Consider the following 19,140-nt stretch of genomic DNA (forward strand, 5'->3'; position numbering starts at 1 on the left):
AGGAAACTCTATGGTTATTATGGTTTCTGCTAGCAAGAATTCTGACAGCTCATAAAAGCAATACGTATAATTTTTCATTTTTTAGAAGAAAAATACTTTCATACAATGGCTTGAGACTCTGAACTGCTCCAATTCCTGAAGATTATTGATTAATCATTTAGTCTTTTAATATATTTGAGTGTGGGTTCCCTGGCAGAGGAGGGAGTTCAGAAGAGACCCTGATTTTCCCCCAAAAGGAAGCCACAAATCTCTTAGAGCCCTAGTGCATTGGGGCAGCCAGGTTTTAATGGCCTTTGGTGGTTATCAGCCCGTCTTGCCTCTGCTCTTTATCTGATAGTGACCCCATGGCCCAACCCTGTTGGGTCCCCTCTCAATGCGGGTGCCCTAAAGAGTCACCGCTGAGTCCATTTATGCAAAGGGTTAGAATGATTTAAAAGTAAAATGGTCTCCCAAACCCAAATCTAAGTAAACGGAGGGAGGGAAAGAAGAGTCAAGCAAGCCGCCACGTTCCTTCTCATTTCCACCCCCACTAAAAAACAAAACAAAACAAAAAACTGCTTTTAGAAAAGTGAGTGGAAAAAGAGGCGAATCTGTAGACACAGCCAACTGCAAATTTCGTTTTTTTTAGAAATCACAATCTAAGTGTGGAAACTGTATAAAGCTTAAAAATAACCCCAACAATACTTTTTTAAAAAGTGAATATTAGTCGTCGTAATAAGATCAAGACCCAGCTGAGGCCTGGAACTATGAAAAGCTTATATTAAATTAATCTCCCCTTAAAGGGGCCAATTAAACATTTTTTTTTAGGTAGCTTATCTTTACACTTGGAACCACCTGCCTTGATTAGCCCTTTAAATGAACAGGAAATGACCCGCACTGATTTTACTTAGTTGCATCTTTTCAAACCCACCAAAGACAAAACAGAAATCTCCACTGCAGAAATTAAATTCCTACTGCTTGCTGCTAGGGTAGTAGGGTGATTGTTTAGAAACGCCTGGGGTTGTTTTCATACCCCTGTTGAAGGCCAAGGTTTTTAAAGGCAGCTCAAAGCTTTGGGGATGATCAGGGGTGAAAAGTGAAGGGAGATCTTTGGAGCCGCCGCGCTGAAGTCTCCAGCTACGCGCCGTCCCCTCCTCCAACAGGAAAGCGGGCCGCTGGGACCCCTGGCTCTCCGAAAACAGCCTCGTCACCTTTCGCTACCCCGGGCTTAATCTAGGTGAGCTGATGATAGCATTCAGAACGGTTCCGGGAAAAGAAACAGGATTCGATACTTGCGGCTTCTGGCAGGAGCAGGCTAAAAAGCTCAGAGAACTCTTCAGAAAACTTTTGCAGACTTAACTACGCCCGCTGTGGACTTTGGACATGCTAATTCCCATAGGGCGGCTAGAGAAGGGGAAAAAAATCCCTGACAGTTTCCCTTGTTAGTTTCTTTTCACTGACTTGAAAGCAGAAAAGTCTTACTATTTTATTTCCTGATCCTTTCATCTGAGGAAGACAAAATGGTTTGGGTGTTAATCCAGCGGTAGGGGCAGCAGTAAGTTAGCAAACGGGCTGTCTCTGCCCGGCTGGGTTATAACTCTTCCCACTTTGTATCAAAGCTAAGGCCCCTGCCAGGGAGGTCCCTACCGGCTCCCAGCGGATGTCTTTGGGGACACCCTGATGCTTTCAGCCCTCCTGGGAGGTCGCCCCAGAAAGCTGAGACGAGTGCCTCCCGAGGGTCGCCACGGCAACACAGCATCCCCCGCATCCCAAGCTAGGAAGACCGACCCGGGGCTGCGGGGGCCCCTTTCCAGAATCCGGCCCCGCCCGCCTGGCCGCTGCCCTCGCGGATCTCCCCCGGCCTCGCCGGCCTCCGCCTGTCCTCCCACCACCCTCTCCGGGCCAGTACCTTGAAAGCGATGGGCAGGGTCTTGTTGCAGCGCCAGTGCGTAGGCAGCACGGAGCAGAGAAAGTTGGGGCTGTCGGTGCGCACCAGCTCGCCCGGGTGGTCGGCCAGCACCTCCACCATGCTGCGGTCGCCGCTCCTCAGCTTGCCGGCCAGGGCAGCGCCGGCGTCCGGGGCGCCCAGCGGGAACGCCTCGCTCATCTTGCCTGGGCTCAGCGCGGTGGAAGGCGGCGTGAAGCGGCGGCTCGTGCTGGCATCTACGGGGATACGCATCACAACAAGCCGATTGAGTTAGGACCCTGCAAACAGCTCCTACCAGACGGCGACAGGGGCGCGGATCTTCAGCAAGCAGCTCCCGGGAGACCAACATACACGTTCAGGGGCCTTTATTACTGCGGCGGGGGGGGGGGGGGCGGGGGTGGTTAAGGGAGGAAGGAGACTAAGTCACTAACAGTCCAGGAGGGGAAAAAGTTCTGGTTCTGCCGATCGGCCTCCGACCCAGGATGGGCTCCTAGCAACCGATTGCTTAGTGCATTAAAAAGTGGAGACTATCTTCTTCGAATCTTGCTTGCAGAGGTTAAGTTCTGTCTTTGGCTGTTACAAAAGTTCCTGAAGGCAAAATTCTCATACACTTCCTAAAATATTTATGCGAAGTGTAAAACGACCAGCAAACACATTATTTGGAAGTTCCAGTAGTTAATGCCTGTCAGTTTTTTGCAGGTGAGTTTTGTCTAAAGTCCCAACAGAACACAATTATCTCCCGTAACAAGGCCACTTTTATCATGCAAAACTGGCTTCAGTCCCGAAAAGCAAGAGCTGCGACTTCCAAAGGTCGTGCTACTAATGTATGTGGCACGTATATATAAATATATACATATGCTCTACTTCATAAAATATTCACAATACAATCTGTGGAGAATTTAAACACAACAGAAATCCATTAATGTACGCTGCAGATTTTTTTAAGTAGCCTTGAAAATCAGCTTCAGTAGTTGCAGCAGTGCTGAGCTAGAAGTACTTGTCATGTTCTCTGTTCTCTCAATGAATTCTGTCAAAACGCTCAGTGCAGAAAATTCAGCGTTTCAAAGATCTTCAGCTAATCTTAAAATAACAATCATAAGAAGAAGGCCCAGTCGATGACACTCAGGGTACTACAGCTCTCCCACATCTGTGAACTCGGGTTTGGGGATGTTGGTTAAGTTTGTGGCTGGTCCTGTGGTTTGGTGGGAGTTGAGCAGCCGCAGAGTCACACACACGCAAACACGCACTCTTCGGAATGCAGCCACTGTCTACATCAGCTGGGTGACTCAGCCCCGACTCGGGCAGCAGCGAGACGATACTCCTCCACCGTCGCCCAGCACCCGCCGGTTAGCTGCTCCGAGGCACGAACACCCACGAGCGCCGCGTAACCGCAGCAGGTGGAGCGGACCTTGAGGGAGGGCTCCGCGGCGCAGATCGAAACAGATCGGGCGGCTCGGGTTACACACGCACTCACACCCTGCCACGCACACTACCACGCACATGCAACTTCACGGCTCGCCTCGGACCACAGCGCACTTTCTCCCGCTGTTGTAAAAGGAAAATAATCGGGGAAAAGTTCGCAGCCAGGAAAGAAGTTGAAAACATCCAGCCAAGAAGCCAGTTAATTCAAAAGGAAGAAAGGGGAAAAACAAAAAACAAAAAAAGGAAGGTCCAACGCAGGCCAAGGAGAAGCAGCAGAGGTTGACTTCCTTCTGGCGTCCCTAGGAGCCCCGGGAAGAAGTGCCTGGCGGCGCTGGGCCGGGCAGCGTGGTGCCCTGGCTGGGTCCGGCCGCGGGGCGCCCGTCCCGCCCGCGCCCGCTGGCTCTATGAATGAGAGTGCCTGGAAATGAACGTGCTTTTACTGTAAGCCCGGCCGGAGGAATTCCATTCCCTCAGCTCGTTTGCATAGGGGCGGTGGCGGCCAATCACAGGCCTTTCCGGTATCAGCCAGGGCGCGGCTCGCCGCCGCCGGCTCCTGGAATCGGTCCGCGCGCCCCCGCCGCCGCGCCGCGCGCTACTGTACGCAACCCCGGCGGGGAGTCGGAGGCCATCCCCGCGCCCCCGCATCCACGCCTGCATGCTGGCCCGGGGCCCCGCCCGCGTGCGGACCCCTTTCCGCAGCCACACGCAGGCTTGTGCGGCTCCGCGAGTGGCCACGGTCCGGAGACCTGGGAAAAGAAAGCAGGCCCCGCCGGCCCGAGGAGGACCCGGCCGGCGTGCCGCGACCCGCTGCAGGCAGGCGCAGTGGCGGCCACGAGGCTCCCGAACCGGGGCTTCAGCCCGCGGACGGCCGCAGATCCTGCGCGGCCGCCCAGGGCCAGGCCTCCGCTTCCAGGGCGTGGGTGCCATTCGGCCGCGGGGCCCCGGGGAGCCGCTCCGCGCTCGTGCACCGTCCGGCTGGCAGCTGCGGCGAAGCGGCGCTGATTCCCTGCATGAGGCCGGACGGCGTCCGAGCGTGCCGTTTGCTCTCAGCGTCTTCCCTCGGGTCGGTTGCTGTAATGGGTGTTTTTTACCGCTGCGCCTGGGCCGCGGCTCGATCCCTCCGCGCGCCTCACTCTTGCTGCGTGCGCCAGCGGCCCGCGAGGAGTTTCTCAGTCAGGAAAGACCCTAAGAACGCGCGGCTGGAAGGAAAGTTGAAAGCAGCCGCGGCTTGCTTCCGGGCCTCGTAGCGCCGGCCCCAGCAGCAGCCGGACAGCCCGCCCGGGCCCCGCGTCTCCCTTCCGGCTCCCCGGAAGCGGCCCCCGCTCCTCTCCCCGCCCCCGCGCGCGCGAACGGCCCCAGGTGCGGAACCCACCCCGGCTTCGCGTGCGGGCGGCCGCTTCCCCTTGCGCCGGTCCCCGCGGCGCTGCGGGCATTTTCGCGGAGCTCGGAGGGCCCCGCCCCCGGCCCGGCTTGCGCGGCCAACTCCGACCCCACCCGGCGGGGCTCCCTCCCCGCGGAGGCTGCTCCCGTCCCCACGAGTCCCTCCACGCCCTCCCTGCCGGGCCCTGCACCTCCCGCAGCCTCTCATCCACCCCGGGGCTGCAACCCAGTCCCCGGATCCCGGTCCCCGCGGAGCCCCTCAAGATCCCCCGCGCGGGGGTCCCTCTCCGACCTCACGGGGCCCCTCACGCCCGCTCCTCCCTCCCCCAGGGCTAGGGTGCTGTGGCCGCTGCCGCGCAGGGACTCCCCGGGCGTTGCCGCGGGCCCGGACGCCGGAGGGGGCCGGGGTTGGCTGGCGTGGAGGCCTTTCCCCGGGCGGGCCGGGACTGCGCGGAGCTGTCGGGACGCGCCGCGGTCTCTGGCGGACGCCAGGGGGCAGCAGCCGCCCTCCCTGGACGCCGCGCGCGGCCCCCGGTGCTCCCGGAACGCCCCGACGGCGCGGGGCTGTGCGGCCCGCCTCGTGGCCTTCGGGTCGCCCGGGAAGAACTAGAGTTCGAGGAGAAAAGACAGGAAGCCGCCCCAGAGCCCACTTGAGCTGGAACGGCTACGGCGCGTTTCCGAGGTTCCAATAGAGTCGCAGCCGGCCAGGTGGGGACCCTCGGACCGGGACTCCCCGCTGTGCGGCCCGGTCGGGGTCTCTTCCCGAAGCCCCTGTTCCTGGGGCCTGACTCGGCCCGCTCTTGGCTGGCTGTGCTTCAGGAGCCCGGGCTTCCGGGGCTGAGGAGGGCGTCCCGCGCCCTCAACCCCCTCCGGCCTCCGCTCCCCCTGGGCACTCCCAGCACCCGAGTTCAGTTTTGTTTTAATGGGCTTGGGGTCTCGGAAAGAAAACTTACTACGTTTTTCTTTTAAAATGATTTTTTAAGCCTAATTCCAGTTGTAAACGCCCCCGCCAAACGTCCACTTTCTAACTCTGTCCCTGAGCAGAGTGCATCGCGCGCGCCTGCCCGCACGCAGGGGCCGCAGCGCCTTTGCCTGCGGGTTCGGACGCGGCCCGCTCTAGAGGCAAGTTCTGGGCAAGGGAAACCTTTTCGCCTGGTCTCCAATGCATTTCCCCGAGATCCCACCCAGGGCTCCTGGGGCCAACCCCAAGTGCATACCCCAGGACCCTCGAGATGCGGGAGGGAGCACGAGGGTGTGGCGGCTCCAAAAGTAGGCTTTGACTCCAGGGGAAATAGCACACTCGGGTGATTTGCCCCTCGGAAAGGTCCAGGGAGGCTCCTCTGGGTCTCAGGCCGCTTGCCTAAAACCCTAAACCCTGCGAGGGGGCTGCGAGTCGGACTCGGGCTGCGGTCTCCCAGGAGGGAGTCAAGTTCCCTTATCGAGTAAGGAAAGTTGGTCCCAGCCTTGATGCGACGAGTTTAGCCTTCAGACGCAGCGTCGTGGGAGCTGCTCAGCTAGGAGTTTCAACCGATAAATCCCGAGTTTGAAGCCCGACAAAAAGCTGACAGCAATCACAGCTTTTGCTCCTTGACTCGATGGGATCGCGGGACATTTGGGTTTCCCGGGAGCGGCGCAGGCTGTTAACTGCGCAGCGCGGTGCGCTCTTGAAAACAAGAAACAGACCAACCTCTGCCCTTCCTTACTGAGGATCTAAAATGAATGGAAAGAGGCAGGGGCTCGGGGGACAGGGAACCCCTTAGTCGGCCGGGCATTTTACAGAGCCTGCACTTTCAAGGACAGCCACAGCGTGTACGAAGTGAGGAATTCCTTTCCACCAAGAGCGCTCATTTTAGCGACAATACAGAATTCCCCTTCCTTTGCCTAAGGGAGAAAGGAAAGGAAACATTACCAGGTTCATTCCCAGTGTTTCCCTGGAGTAATGCTAGAATTTACTTTTGTCATAATGCAAAATTTAAAAAAAATACAACGAAGCGATACGTTGGGCGGATGCTACGTGACAGATTTTTCCAAATTTTGTTGCGGGGAGAGAGGGAAGAGAATTGAAAAAGGCTTACAACAGGAATGAAATGTAAATTTCCGCAGTGGATTTAAAAAGTACTACTTGGTTAGTTGGAAGAAAATTTCATTGGAACACAGTAACAGTTCATTGACGTTTTTCTTCTACAACTTCAGATAAATAACTGTAGGTGGTCTCAGAAGATAACTAAATCTTTTACATTTTTGCTCTTTCAAAAACCTCCCCAAAATATGCATAAAGATGGGATTAGAATCTCAACAATTCTCTTAAAATTACCCTTTGCGAGCAATATATTTCCAAAATTACATTTGTAAAAATGCAATACGTCTAAAAGAATTATTTCTATTTTAAATGACCATTTACATTTTAAAAAGTAGAATGTATCTTGCTATGGTTTGGAACCAAATAGCTGCAGTTTGTATTGATGTCACAGGGATGGAAAACAATTTTGATGAAGAGTAACATGTATGTACAAATCACCTGCCATACACACTATCCAGTTTTGAACATTGGAATTTAATTAAACATTTTTTTCTTCTGAAGTGGCTTTGGATTACTTCACTTTTCAAATCTAATTACCATGAGGGGGGAGAGGAGAGCCCTTAGTTCTTCCATTACATCCTTCCTCCATCTGAATGTTTCTGTGGGATGCTATGGTTAATGTGTGATTATTTCACTTTCACTTCATAAACCCATTGTGTACCTCACAAGTGGCAAGCTGAGGACATTTTAAAATTAATCTTTTTAAAATTTAGGAATGCTTAGTAAACATTTGACTCTCATAAAAACCTTGCATACCACTGCTATAACACAGGTAATAAGCTGAGCTGTGAGAGAAGCCAAGCTCTATTGTGTTTTTAGAGAGTTGTATAGAGGCATTTAATAGCAGCAGAATGCACCTATGGTAAACGCTGTAGAACTGAGGGTATCATTTAAGCTTTCATTGAAATATTTTATATGGTGTAACATTTACAATATGGAGAACTGCTTTTAAGTATATTGGCATCAGCAGAAACAGCCTTAATTATTTGGTTAAATTATATCACAAGTTATGCACAGAGATACATAAATATAAAATCATATACACATATATGAAGGTGTGTATTTTATTTAAAAGTATAACTTGGAATTTAACATACCGTGGACGTCTCTAGAAGGATTCATTCCAAGTATGCATTCTGAAATAACAGAAAGTAGGAAAATAAAAGTAATGCAAGTTTAAAAATTAACTTTCCTCCGACTTTTTTTTTTTTTTTTTTTTTTTGCTAGCTCATTTCTTCTCACAGTTTTTAGCACTGGAGATTTTTATAGCTTTGACACAAAAATGACTTAAAATAGTAAATCACCAAATAAGAAATAAAATTCCTTATGCACGTGGTTTTAGGTACCTTCAACCAATGTTCTCCTTCACTAGCTAATACTGAATATCTGTCGTAGAATCACCTCTTTTAAGCTCTGTGTGTGATTAAAATGTGATTTCTTTAATGAAGATTTAAAATATATTTGGAAGGTGTAGGAACATTAGAATTCAAGGTAAAATTAAAACCAAACCCTAACTTAATGCAAAAACATTTATGATCATTTACTTCCAATGATAGGACATTTTAGAAACCTTTTCCCCTGCTTACTCTCCTTCCCTTCTCTCTGCTAGGCAGGCAAATTATTTACATCGAAACCTCTCACAAGTTCTAATAGATTATATCAATTATTATTAGAAATAATTGTTATGTGATAATTCCCAAATATGTATCACTTACTGTACACATTTACAACTATAGGTAAACCCATTAAGCAAAGTCCCATGAAGCTCTTTTTCTTTCCTTTGAATATCTACATATAATGTTGTGAATTTGAAATTACTCTATCAGCCTTGCATATTGATAACAGCACTGAGTCACAAAGAGGAAATACTGTTCTTCAAAGACAGGATTTGAGCATTTCAAATGCTGCAGACCTAAAGCTTTCAACTCCATGCCACAACATTTAGTATGCTGTTTTTTTTTTAAATAAAACTTTTAAAATAAGAAAGGAGACAATTATTTCAGATTTCTAGATGCTGTTTAAATAGGCAGGAAAACAAGATTTGCAGCCTCTTTGGTCTTATATTTTTGCCAAAGTAAAAGGAACAACTAAAATAAGAGATTCTGAAGGACTGCTCTATGATGAAATATTAAAGGAATTAAATATGTATAGTCTCGAAGGAGCATCCAAAAGAAAAAAAAAACCGAGATTGTGGTTTACAAGTAGATAAAATGACTCCATGAAGACTTTTCTTCTTAAAGAGCAAGGCAGAGAAATAATCATTTGCACTAATTGTGAATGATAAGGTAAGAAATAACAAATGTATCCTGAAGTTACGTCAGCTCAGCTTTAATAGGTGTTGGGGCAGTGGGGTGGGGGTGTGGAATCCACAACGGTAAGACTGACGAGACAGCACACCCAGTGGAACCACACACCCTGGAAATTATCTCTTGAGACCCAGAGAAGCTTTTCCACGTCTGAGTCTAAGAAATTGGAGTAGGAGAGCAAGAAAACACAAGTTCATCTACACACCTAATAGTTGAGCAATTCTGAGGGAAAAGCCAGGATTTTTTAACCCAAAAACAAGGGCAAAAATGAGTGGATTTTGAAAACTATGATTGGTAACTATTAAAAACTTTCTTAGTTTGTCGTGTATCAGCAGCCTTGAGAACACAGCAAATGTGGTTAAATTGGGGAGGGGGAAGGGGTAGGGGGTGAGAAACTGCTGCCCAGGTGAAGTAGCACCTGTGGAGGTTTGAAATGATTTGCCCATGAAACTGTTAAAGATGCCAGAACCCAAACTGCAAGAGAGGAGAGGTTGTGTGTGTTTAAGACAGTGAACAATGAATCTGGTAGCTCATCCTCCAGTGTGCTAGCTCACATGCTCGCGCTCTCTGGCTCTCTCTCTTCCCTACATCCCCCATTGAATGTAATTATATGCCAGGCACTGGGTGAAGTGCTTTTATATACTTTGCCTGATTTAATCCTTACAAGAACATCATTGCTACCCCCATTTTACAGATAAGAAACCTCACCCTTGGAGAGTTCAGGAAACTTGCCCAAATTCACATCACTCTTGACCTACACACACACACACACACACACACACACATCTACATATAGGTCCACATGCATGGTAAGCTATGTTCTTTTTTGATCATGATTATTTATTTTTGTGGCTATCCTTGGTAGAGTTCTAAAAAATTAACTCTGATCTCATCTTTCACTTTTATCCTCCCCTGTCTCAGGGTCTAGATCAGAAAATATCTTGGAAATTCTTCACCATGCAAACCTCATATCTTTAGGAGTCAGATTTTAATGTCATTTCTGTCATCCACAGAGTTTGAGGAGAAAGCCAAGGTCCATTTGGCTGAGAAGCTTTTACATTGATAATAATATAAAATGGTGTTTTAGTCTTTTCCCACCTCCACTAGTTCAAAAGGGCATCTTTAGGACTTTCCTAGATACAAGGTATTTGATTCACCTGCCTTCAGCGTTCCTTGAACGCTTCCTCTGTTCCAGGCAAGGTGCTAGGCTCACTGATGACAAACGCCAAACAGATGAGAGTAAAGAAGTGTCATGGCTGTTGGTGGACACATGTCCAGGGTCCCAGGAACTAGTGGGAGGGAATATAAGAGGAAGAGGGGCCAGCAGCCCTTGGTGGGCTCAGGAAAGACTTCCTTCCTAGCAGAGGTGATTTTTGATTTGACTTTTGGAGGATGGGTAGATTTTTAGGTGGTTCAAAGAGCTAGAGGAGGGATTTAGGGAGGTGACGGTGGGGTGGGGAGATGGTGCTCTGGGTTGAATAAGCATCATGAGTAAGGGCGTGAGTTTATGAAACACATCAGTGTGTCAGTTCCAGTACAGTTGGGGCATAGGTTTGAGACCAGGTTGGGGAGTGGGGGAGGGAGTGCAGCAGTTCACAAATACATGGACATAAATAGGTCATTGGAAGCACATGCAACCTGAGGAAATGTGAACTTCAACATGCGGGAAAATTGATCTGTCAAAGCCAAACTGGGAAATAACAAAATTAATATATATATTAGAAAAATAAGTCTGTCAGCAACAGCTCGGTGAGTTGGAGGGGGTAGAGATGAGGAGTGGGGAGCTACTGCAGTTGTCAGACAAGGGGTCATGAGGATCTGGATTAAGGTAGAAGCAATGGAGATGGAAGAGGGGATTGAGGTGAGGGAGGGGGAGGAGTCTCCCCAGCATCTGTCCTTTAATAGTAGTAGAGAAGACCAGAAACAGTGGGTTTAGAGAGAGACATCATGACATCTCTTTGAGCTTTGGATGCCCAGAACAGAATAGGAGGTGTTGATGGGGAAAACAGGAATTCTGGGGAGAGGTTTCATGTAGAAATAACGAGCTGAACATCCTTAGAATATCTATTGTAGTTTCAGATTGTATCTAGGGTACAATCAAACTATCTATGGTAGTTTCAGATACTGTTTCCAGTGAGAAGAGACCATTCACAGGTTCTGGGATTATCAACATTCCAGGGTGAGCAGAAGAGGGAGCAACCAAGGAGATGGAGCTAGGAAAAGAAAGAGGAGAGAATAAGTAATAGGAGTAAAGGAAAACGCAGCCGGGCATGGTGGCTCACGCCTGTAATCCCAGCACTTTGGGAGGCCAAGGCAGATGGATCACCTAAGGTCAGGAGTTCGAGACCAGCCTGACCAACATGATAAAACCCTGTCTCTACTAAAAATACAAAAATTAGCCAGACATGGTGGTGGGCACCTGTAATCCCAGCTATTCGGGAGGCTGAGGCAGGAGAATCACTAGAACCCAGGAGGCAGAGGTTGCAGTGAGCCAAGATTGCACCATTGCACTCCAGCCTAGGAGACAGGATGAGACTCCATCTCATAAAAAAAAAAAAAAAAAGAAAAGAAAAGAATAAAGGAAAATGCCAGCTTTGGAGGAAAACCATCTCCCAAAGGCCACAAAGGGGCCATGAAAACAAGGACTGAAAATATTCCACTGGATTTGTCTACAGAGAGTGCCATGTAACCTTTGCCAAAGGAGCTTCAGTTGAGTGGCAGCAGCAGAAATGAAGCAGAGAGTAGAAAGCGAATGGGATGTAGGGAAGGAGAGAATGAAACTTGTTAGAGGAGGGAGGGAAACTGGTGAGGTAGCAGGAGGAGGGAAAAACCAGTGTTGAGAGGTGTTTGTGTATGTATATGTGTGCATGTGTGTAAGATGGAAGCAACCTGAGAAAATTAGTGTTTGCCAAGTGTATTTTACTGAAAATAAAATTCATCAGTTTCCACTTCAACCCAGGTCTTCCTCTTGTTTTCCCCACTGCACCATCATTCTCCCAGTTTCCAGACTTGGATCCATGGATTGATCTTTGCCCTCATCCATTCTGTTGCCAAGATCTCTTTTTGATTTCTTTGGTTGATAACAATTCGGCCCCCACCTTTCAATTCCTATTGACATCATTCTGGTTCAAGTTCTCATTACCTCTCTGAAGATTTCTTACAAAGATCTCCGAAAAAGGAGGTTCCTGCTAATTGTATATAGTACTTCCAGATTAGTCTCCTGCACCATAGTTCTGCTGACTGTGTTCTCCTGGGCATCTGGAATTCAATGCAAGGTCTTTAGCACAGTTCTGCGGGATGAAGAGCCACCCTTCCTATCCTCATCTTGGAGGGGGGCAGATCCTTCTGCCTCAGGTGAAATGGCCTCTCAAAGACCAATCACATGCTTCATCGTCATTTCCACATCTCCTGTGTGACTTGAATTATAATGTATTTTGGGTTATAGCTATTTAAATATATTGGGTGGTGGGGCGGGTGAGAGGAAGTGGTGGAACCACCCCTTCCCTGGCTTCAGGTTTCTATGTGGAAAAACATTCCTTAGTGTAAAACTCTTGACCTCTTTTTACACCCTCATTCCTCCTCCACCATAAAAGATTGAATTATCTAGTTAGTAGCGTTGGAAGCAGAAACCAGTTGTAGAAGGCAGAAGCATAAAATGAACCCCTCAAACTTTCCACCCTAATCCTTGGGGCTGGGAATATGATGAGCTGTCATGCTCTGGTTATGTTACATGGAAAAAAGAGGTTTTTTTTGCATATGTAATTAAGGTTACTGATCAGTTGGCTTTGACTCACTCAACGGAGAGATTTTCCTGGTAGCCCTAATCTAATCACAGGAGACCATCACAAACACAGTGTTTTCTCAGGCTGGGGCGGAAGTGAAGTCAGCATTGCAGCTGGAAGACAGAGCAGGCACTTGCAAGAACTAGAGAGCAGTCTCTAGATGCTGAGGATGACCCCTGATTGACAGCCAGCAAGGAAATGAGGGCCACCATGCTACAGACCCATGGAATTGCATTCTGCCAACCACCTGCATGAGCCTGGAGGTGAATTTCTCCCTAAAGCCTTCAAGTAAGGGCTCAGGTTAGCCAACCCCTGGATTTTTGGCCTTATGAAGCTCTGAGCAGAGAATCTAGTACAGCACCACCAGATTTCTGACCTGCAGAACGGTCGGCTAAATTTGTTTAAGCTGCTAAGCTTGGCAATTTGCTCGTTTGACAGCAATAAGAAAGCAAGTACCCTGGGCATGCTCTTTCCCTCTCCTTATTCTTTTGGGGAGACACTGCTTGGGTATTGGTGAGTGAGTCTCCCTATTTCTGGAGCTCAGTGACAGGAAGCCACATACCTAAGCCATGCTCTCCAAAAGTTCTATCAGTGACAAAGCTGGTATTTTTATCTCCATCTGCTTGACTCCTTTGTCATCTCACTGTTGATTGTGGATCACTGGAGAGCAGGGGTGTTTTTTATTGAGCCTCCTAACAGCCCACCAGATAATTGTCTTCATCTCTCTAGATTCACTGTCATTCCCACACAAATGCACCAGTGGATTGTGAACACCTTGCCAGCCAGGCTGTGTTTTACTCACCTTTAAATTCCCTAGGCAGCACTGCAGAAAGTGAATGCGTACCTGAGCCCCTGCAAGTCTGGTTAACCACAGATTCTGCCTCAGCAGGTCTGGGAAGAAGCCTGAGATTTTTGGTTTCCCGTAAGCTCCCGGTGTTGCCACTGCTGCTGGTTCAAGGTCTGCACTCAGAGTTGGAGGATCCAGTATCTCAGATAGAACTTTTTATTTTTTTTTTTTAGACAGAGTCTCACCTGTCACCCAGGCTGGAGTGCAGTGGCGTGATCTCTGCTCACTGCAACCTCCACCTCCTGGGGTCAAGTGATTCTCCTGCCTCAGCCTCCTGAGTTCAAGCGATTCTCCTGCCTCAGCCTCCTGAGTAGTTGGGACTACTGGCACATGCCACCATGCCCAGGTACTTTTTGTATTTTTTGTAAAGATGGGGTTTCATCATGTTGTCCACGCTGGTCTCGAACTTCTGACCTCAAGTGATCTCCCCACCTCGGCCTCATAAAGTGTTGAGATTACAGGTGTGAGCTACCAAGCCCAGTGGCGATTGGACTTTTTAAGCTGTTGTTACGGCCTGAATGTTTGTATCCCTCCAAAATTCACGTTGAAGCCCTAATCCTCCATGTGCTGCTATGAGTAAGATATGTAGGAGGTGATTAGATGAAGATGAGGTTGTGAGGCTGGGATCCTCATGATGGGATTAATGCTCTTACAAGAAAATACCAGATTGATCTCTCTCTCTCTCTCTCTCTCTCTCTCTCTCCCTCCCTCCCTCCCTCCACGGAACCCAATCATGCTGGTACCCTGATCTCAGACTTCCCAGCCTCCAGAGCTGTAAGGAAATACATGTCTGCTGTTTAAGCCACCCAGTCTGTGGTATTTTGTTATAGAAGCCTGAGCTGACCAAGACAAGTATGGTAATGGAAGTCACCAGTACATCTTCTATCAGGCCTCACAAGGAGCTGCTTTACGTACATTATCCCATTTAATTCTTGAGCAGTGAGTGGTCCATCATTACTCCCTTCACTTTACAGATGAGGACACTTAAGATTTAGTAATCGGCCCACTCATTCTAAGCCCATGCAGTTTGCCTACAGAGTGCCCAGTTGTAGCCAGCAGCTTGCAAGATGGTCAAAACATTATATTACCAGTCAAATTTCCTTATTAGATCCTGACAAGTTGCCTTTAAACCATTAGGACAGGCTGAGTTCAGCGGCTCAAGCTTCTAACTCCAGTGCTTTGGAAGGCCAAGGCTGGATGACTTGCTTGAGCACAGGAGTCTGAGACCAGCCTGGGCAACACAGCAAGACCCCACCTCTACAAAAAACAAACAAAAACTATGTGGACATTCTTTCTTATTCTAGAGCAGCACATCCAATAGAAATATAATGAGAGTCATACACATAATTTAAGATTTTCTAGTAGCCACATTTAAAAAGTAATGGGCAAAATACATTTTAATATGTTTTATTTAACCCAATCTATTGAAAATATTGTCATTTGAAAATGTAATCAATGTGAAAATTATTAATGAGCTATTTTACATTTTTCTTTTGTTTCTGTACTATGTCTTCAAAAGTCTGTGTGTATTTTACATTTATAGCGCATCTTAATTTGGTTTAGCCACATTGCAAGTGGTCGATACTCATTTGTGGCTAGTGGCTACCATATTGGACAGTACGGTTCTACAGGAACCACTCAAAACACAATTCACCCTGGATAGCAATTTTGCTACTAGTCTGCTAGTGCTTGAGCGAGCTGTTTTTAAACTGCTGTTAGTGAGGACCACTAAATAGTGCATCTTCCTTGACTCATGTTTTCCCTCTGAGCTGTCCTGAAGCAAAGTTCAGAATTTTTATTACAGCATGATTTGATTGACTCAAAGGTGGAAGAACACACGTACTCAGCAGCAATAACTGAGTTGCAAAGGCCTACTAACCACTGACAACACCACTAATGCATTTTTACAGCCATGGATAGCCACAAGTTAATCTCACGCATTGTTCATTTCCACTTAACATTCACCAGTCATGCATGCCTCAGCCTATAAAACAGTGCTTTGGTTTCCTTGAGCTCGGACACAATATTACAAAAGCATCTCCTGTCCCTTTCTTTCCAGCAAAACCAGTTCCCTATGAAACACACCTGATGTATTTTTAAATATAAGCATTATGGATCAGAAATTAGAGGTTCTCTTTTTAATAGGCCATGATTTTAAAATAGAATTTCCAATTGGTTAAACAATACTCACTCTCAAATAGGAATTCCTATAAACAGGTTTATTTTGAAATATAGCATATAAATTTTTCAAAAAACCATCAATGTTTCAGTTTGCTAGCAATCTACCAGTTAAAACACAGTAATAGATCAATTCAGAGAGGCAGCCACTGGTCTAATGGTCTAAGCTATGGAATCCATCCTCATCAGAAGAAATAACCAAGGAGCAGGAATGTGGGGAGAGGTTCAGAACAGAAACCACTGCCCCTACTTTCCTGCATTGGTTCTTAAGGGGCTGCTGGGAACCCCTGAAGGTCCAAGTGTCTCTTTTGGGCAAAGATACCAGTTTCTGGCAGGTCACAGTGGCTCCCGCCTGTAATCCCAGCACTTTGGGAGGCAGAGGCGGGCGGATCATGAGGTCAAGAGTTGGAGATCAGCCTGGCCAACGTGGTGACACCCCGTCCCTACTGAAAATACAAAAAGTAGCTGGGCGTGGTGGCGGCGCGTGCCTGTAGTCCCAGCTGCTCGAGAGGCTAAGGCGGGAGAATTGCTTGAACTCGGAAGGCAGAGGTTGTAGCGAGCTGAGATGGCGCCACTGCACTCCAACCTGGGGGACAGAGCCAGATCCGTCTCAAAAATAAATAAATAAGTAATAATAATAATAATACCAGTTTCTATCTGTTAGTCCTATGGGTTGAAGGCAGAGGTTAAGGGGCTGATGTGTGGACCCTGGAAAGGGTGTGGGCCCTTCTCCACATTCTCTTTGGTTCCATCAGCTACAGACAGAGGTTATGTTTTAAGAGATACACTAAGAAGTCACTCTCCACATGAAACCAGTCTTCTCTTTGAGTGATATCCTTCAGCTAAGCATTGTGGGAAAGTATCCAAGTGGAGCATCTGAAAATTGCGCTCCAGGGAGGGGAGTTTAGGGACTTGTCCATGGCTTTCAGTTCCCTAATTGGTGAACATCATACCAATAAGATTTCCTGGTGGAGGACAGATGCAGAGTCTATAAAGTTGCTAATACTTCTGGAGTCTGCTTTCTTTTGTAATCTGCTTTATTTGAGGCATTTTAGTTAATATATTTAAAGCTATTTCCACCACAATGAATTAGAAACTTGACATGACTTTTTTTTTTTTTTTTTTTTTTGAGATGGAGTCTCGCTTTCTTGCCCAGGCTGGAGTGCAGTGGCGCAATCTCCACTCACTGCAAGCTCCGCCTCCTGGGTTCACGCCATTCTCCTGCCTCAGCTTCCCTAGTAGCTGGGACCACAGGCGCCCGCCACCACGCCCGGCTAATTTTTTGTATTTTTAGTAGAGACGAGGTTTCACCGAGTTAGACCAGGATGGTCTCGATTTCCTGACCTCGTGATCCACCCGCCTCGGCCTCCCAAAGTGCTGGGATTACAGGTGTGAGCCATGGCACCCGGCCCATGATTTTTCTAAGTTGAGTAAAAAAGAAATCAATGAATGTATGAATTAAAAGCAGGGGTCCTGTTCCTCATGTCCCACATGCTATCCCCACAGCAAATGCTCTTTCCCAAACAGAATCGTTTATTTGGATTCTTTGTGTTTATAATTTACTCTTTCACTAGGAGAATTATGAAATAGAAAGTAGTTTTTCCTTATGCAACTTTTGTGTTCAAAAATAACGGAGTCATTTTAATTGGTTCCTGAAGGGAGGAGGTTAGGGGATTAACTGCAGACCAGCTTGATAAGATGACCCCTAATGAGCTGGTAGAGCAGTAGGTAGGTCTATGTTAGACCTTAAATGTGGACAATGGTGGGTATAGGACAGGCAAAGGAAAATTCCCCAAAGCTGGCTGAAACGGCAAATTTCTACGTGGACAACTAATTCTTGGATACTTGGAGTAAAGACATTAATATATATTATAAAGACATAAATACATATATATTCTATATAAAGGTATATATGAGATTCACACACACACATATTATCTTAAATGATAGCTAGGTAATCATTCACTCTGATTCCAAATTCAAAATTTAAGTTTTAGAGTTATTGATGACTGGATTCATTCACGCAATTAACATGAACCCCAATATATTTGAGTACAGGAGTACTCACTATCTCATAAGGTACAGGAACCTGTAGGAAGTTTGTTACTAGCCATGTGAGCAAGTCAGTTACTTACTTTGCCCCAGCCTCAGCCTCCTCATCCACAAAACAAGAGGCTTGGACAAGGTGGGCTTTCCAGCTCTAGGAACATTTATGCAAATGCCACTTGGAATTGTGGGAAATCGGCCCGGGTCTGGTGCTTACCCATGTCAGCATATGGCTAGAGTGAACTTGGGTTTCGAGTGGGAAGGGGCCAGGAAGGAAAAAGAGGACCCAGAATCAACTAGAGATAGGACATTTTAAGGACTTTCCATTTCACGTAGGGTTTCTCTAATTTCACATAAGTATTGTCTATTTTAAAAAGCAGATTCAAGGAGATATGATTTAAAACAAGTATACACATAAAAATAACTCTGAGATTCTGCATCTTCTAGAAAATCACAGACACATCGCTATCGTATTCTATAATTTACATGGTGATTGAGAATAGACACACGGTTACTCAGGGTTATCCAAAATAATTCATTATTATAATCATTAAAAATATTAAAATTCAGCTCTTTCATTAATTCTGTTTACTCCATGCCCACCAAATTAGTGAAGTTTCACTATGTATGATATTACAAAATAATAGTTTAAGAAATAATATGGATGTACGACATAGTTTAATTCCTATGCAATAAACAGATAAGGTTCATTATTATTATTACAACTGTTACTACCTCAAATTTGTGACTTTTTTACTAAAATAAAATTTTTCCTATTTATGATCCCATATAGACTATAGAGAAATTTCCCATAAACATAGCAGAATTCCTTAGAAAGGGAATATAGAAGCTTTAGCTAAATTTTGGGTGCCGAATCACCTATTTGTTTTGGGACATAGAAAGTCTACTCAAGAATCCAGAGTAAGACCTTGATCTTAGTCTTGCTTACAAGGTCTTGATCTGTCAAGGAAGTGCTGAGATATCTACATTTGTCAATTAAATAATAAATTGCCAAATATCAGCCTTAGAGTATTCTATAGGCACTCAGATAAGATGGCAAATACTTTCATATAAATCCTGTTATCTTCAAATTTGGAAAACAGACTTTTATAAGAAACAGTTGGCTAAGACTATCACTATCCTGCTTTTTTGTGGGGTCATGAAATTGCCATAGTCTACAAAAACTTTACAAT

The 19,140-nt window shown here is 46.7% G+C and overlaps 1 protein-coding gene across 4 annotated transcripts in view; it reads right to left on the bottom strand.

Moving 5' to 3' along the window:
• RUNX1 (RUNX family transcription factor 1) overlaps positions 1–19,140 on the bottom strand; it is a 260,670-nt gene that overhangs the window by 97,230 nt on the left and 144,300 nt on the right. For 2 of the 4 annotated variants that reach the window (XM_030806196.1, XM_030806198.1), the window contains exons 3-4: positions 7,886–7,924; positions 1,889–2,142 (exon numbers count right to left, since the gene is read on the bottom strand). In XM_030806196.1, coding sequence (XP_030662056.1) covers positions 1,889–2,142; positions 7,886–7,924 — 293 coding nt within the window. Of the gene's footprint in view, positions 1–1,888; positions 3,745–7,885; positions 7,925–19,140 lie in introns of those variants that run through there. The other 2 variants (XM_030806199.1, XM_030806200.1) reach the window with 2 other exon arrangements.

The sequence above is a fragment of the Nomascus leucogenys genome, chromosome 25 (genome assembly GCF_006542625.1).
Source record: "Nomascus leucogenys isolate Asia chromosome 25, Asia_NLE_v1, whole genome shotgun sequence".
In the NCBI taxonomy this organism is placed as follows: Eukaryota; Metazoa; Chordata; class Mammalia; order Primates; family Hylobatidae; genus Nomascus; species Nomascus leucogenys.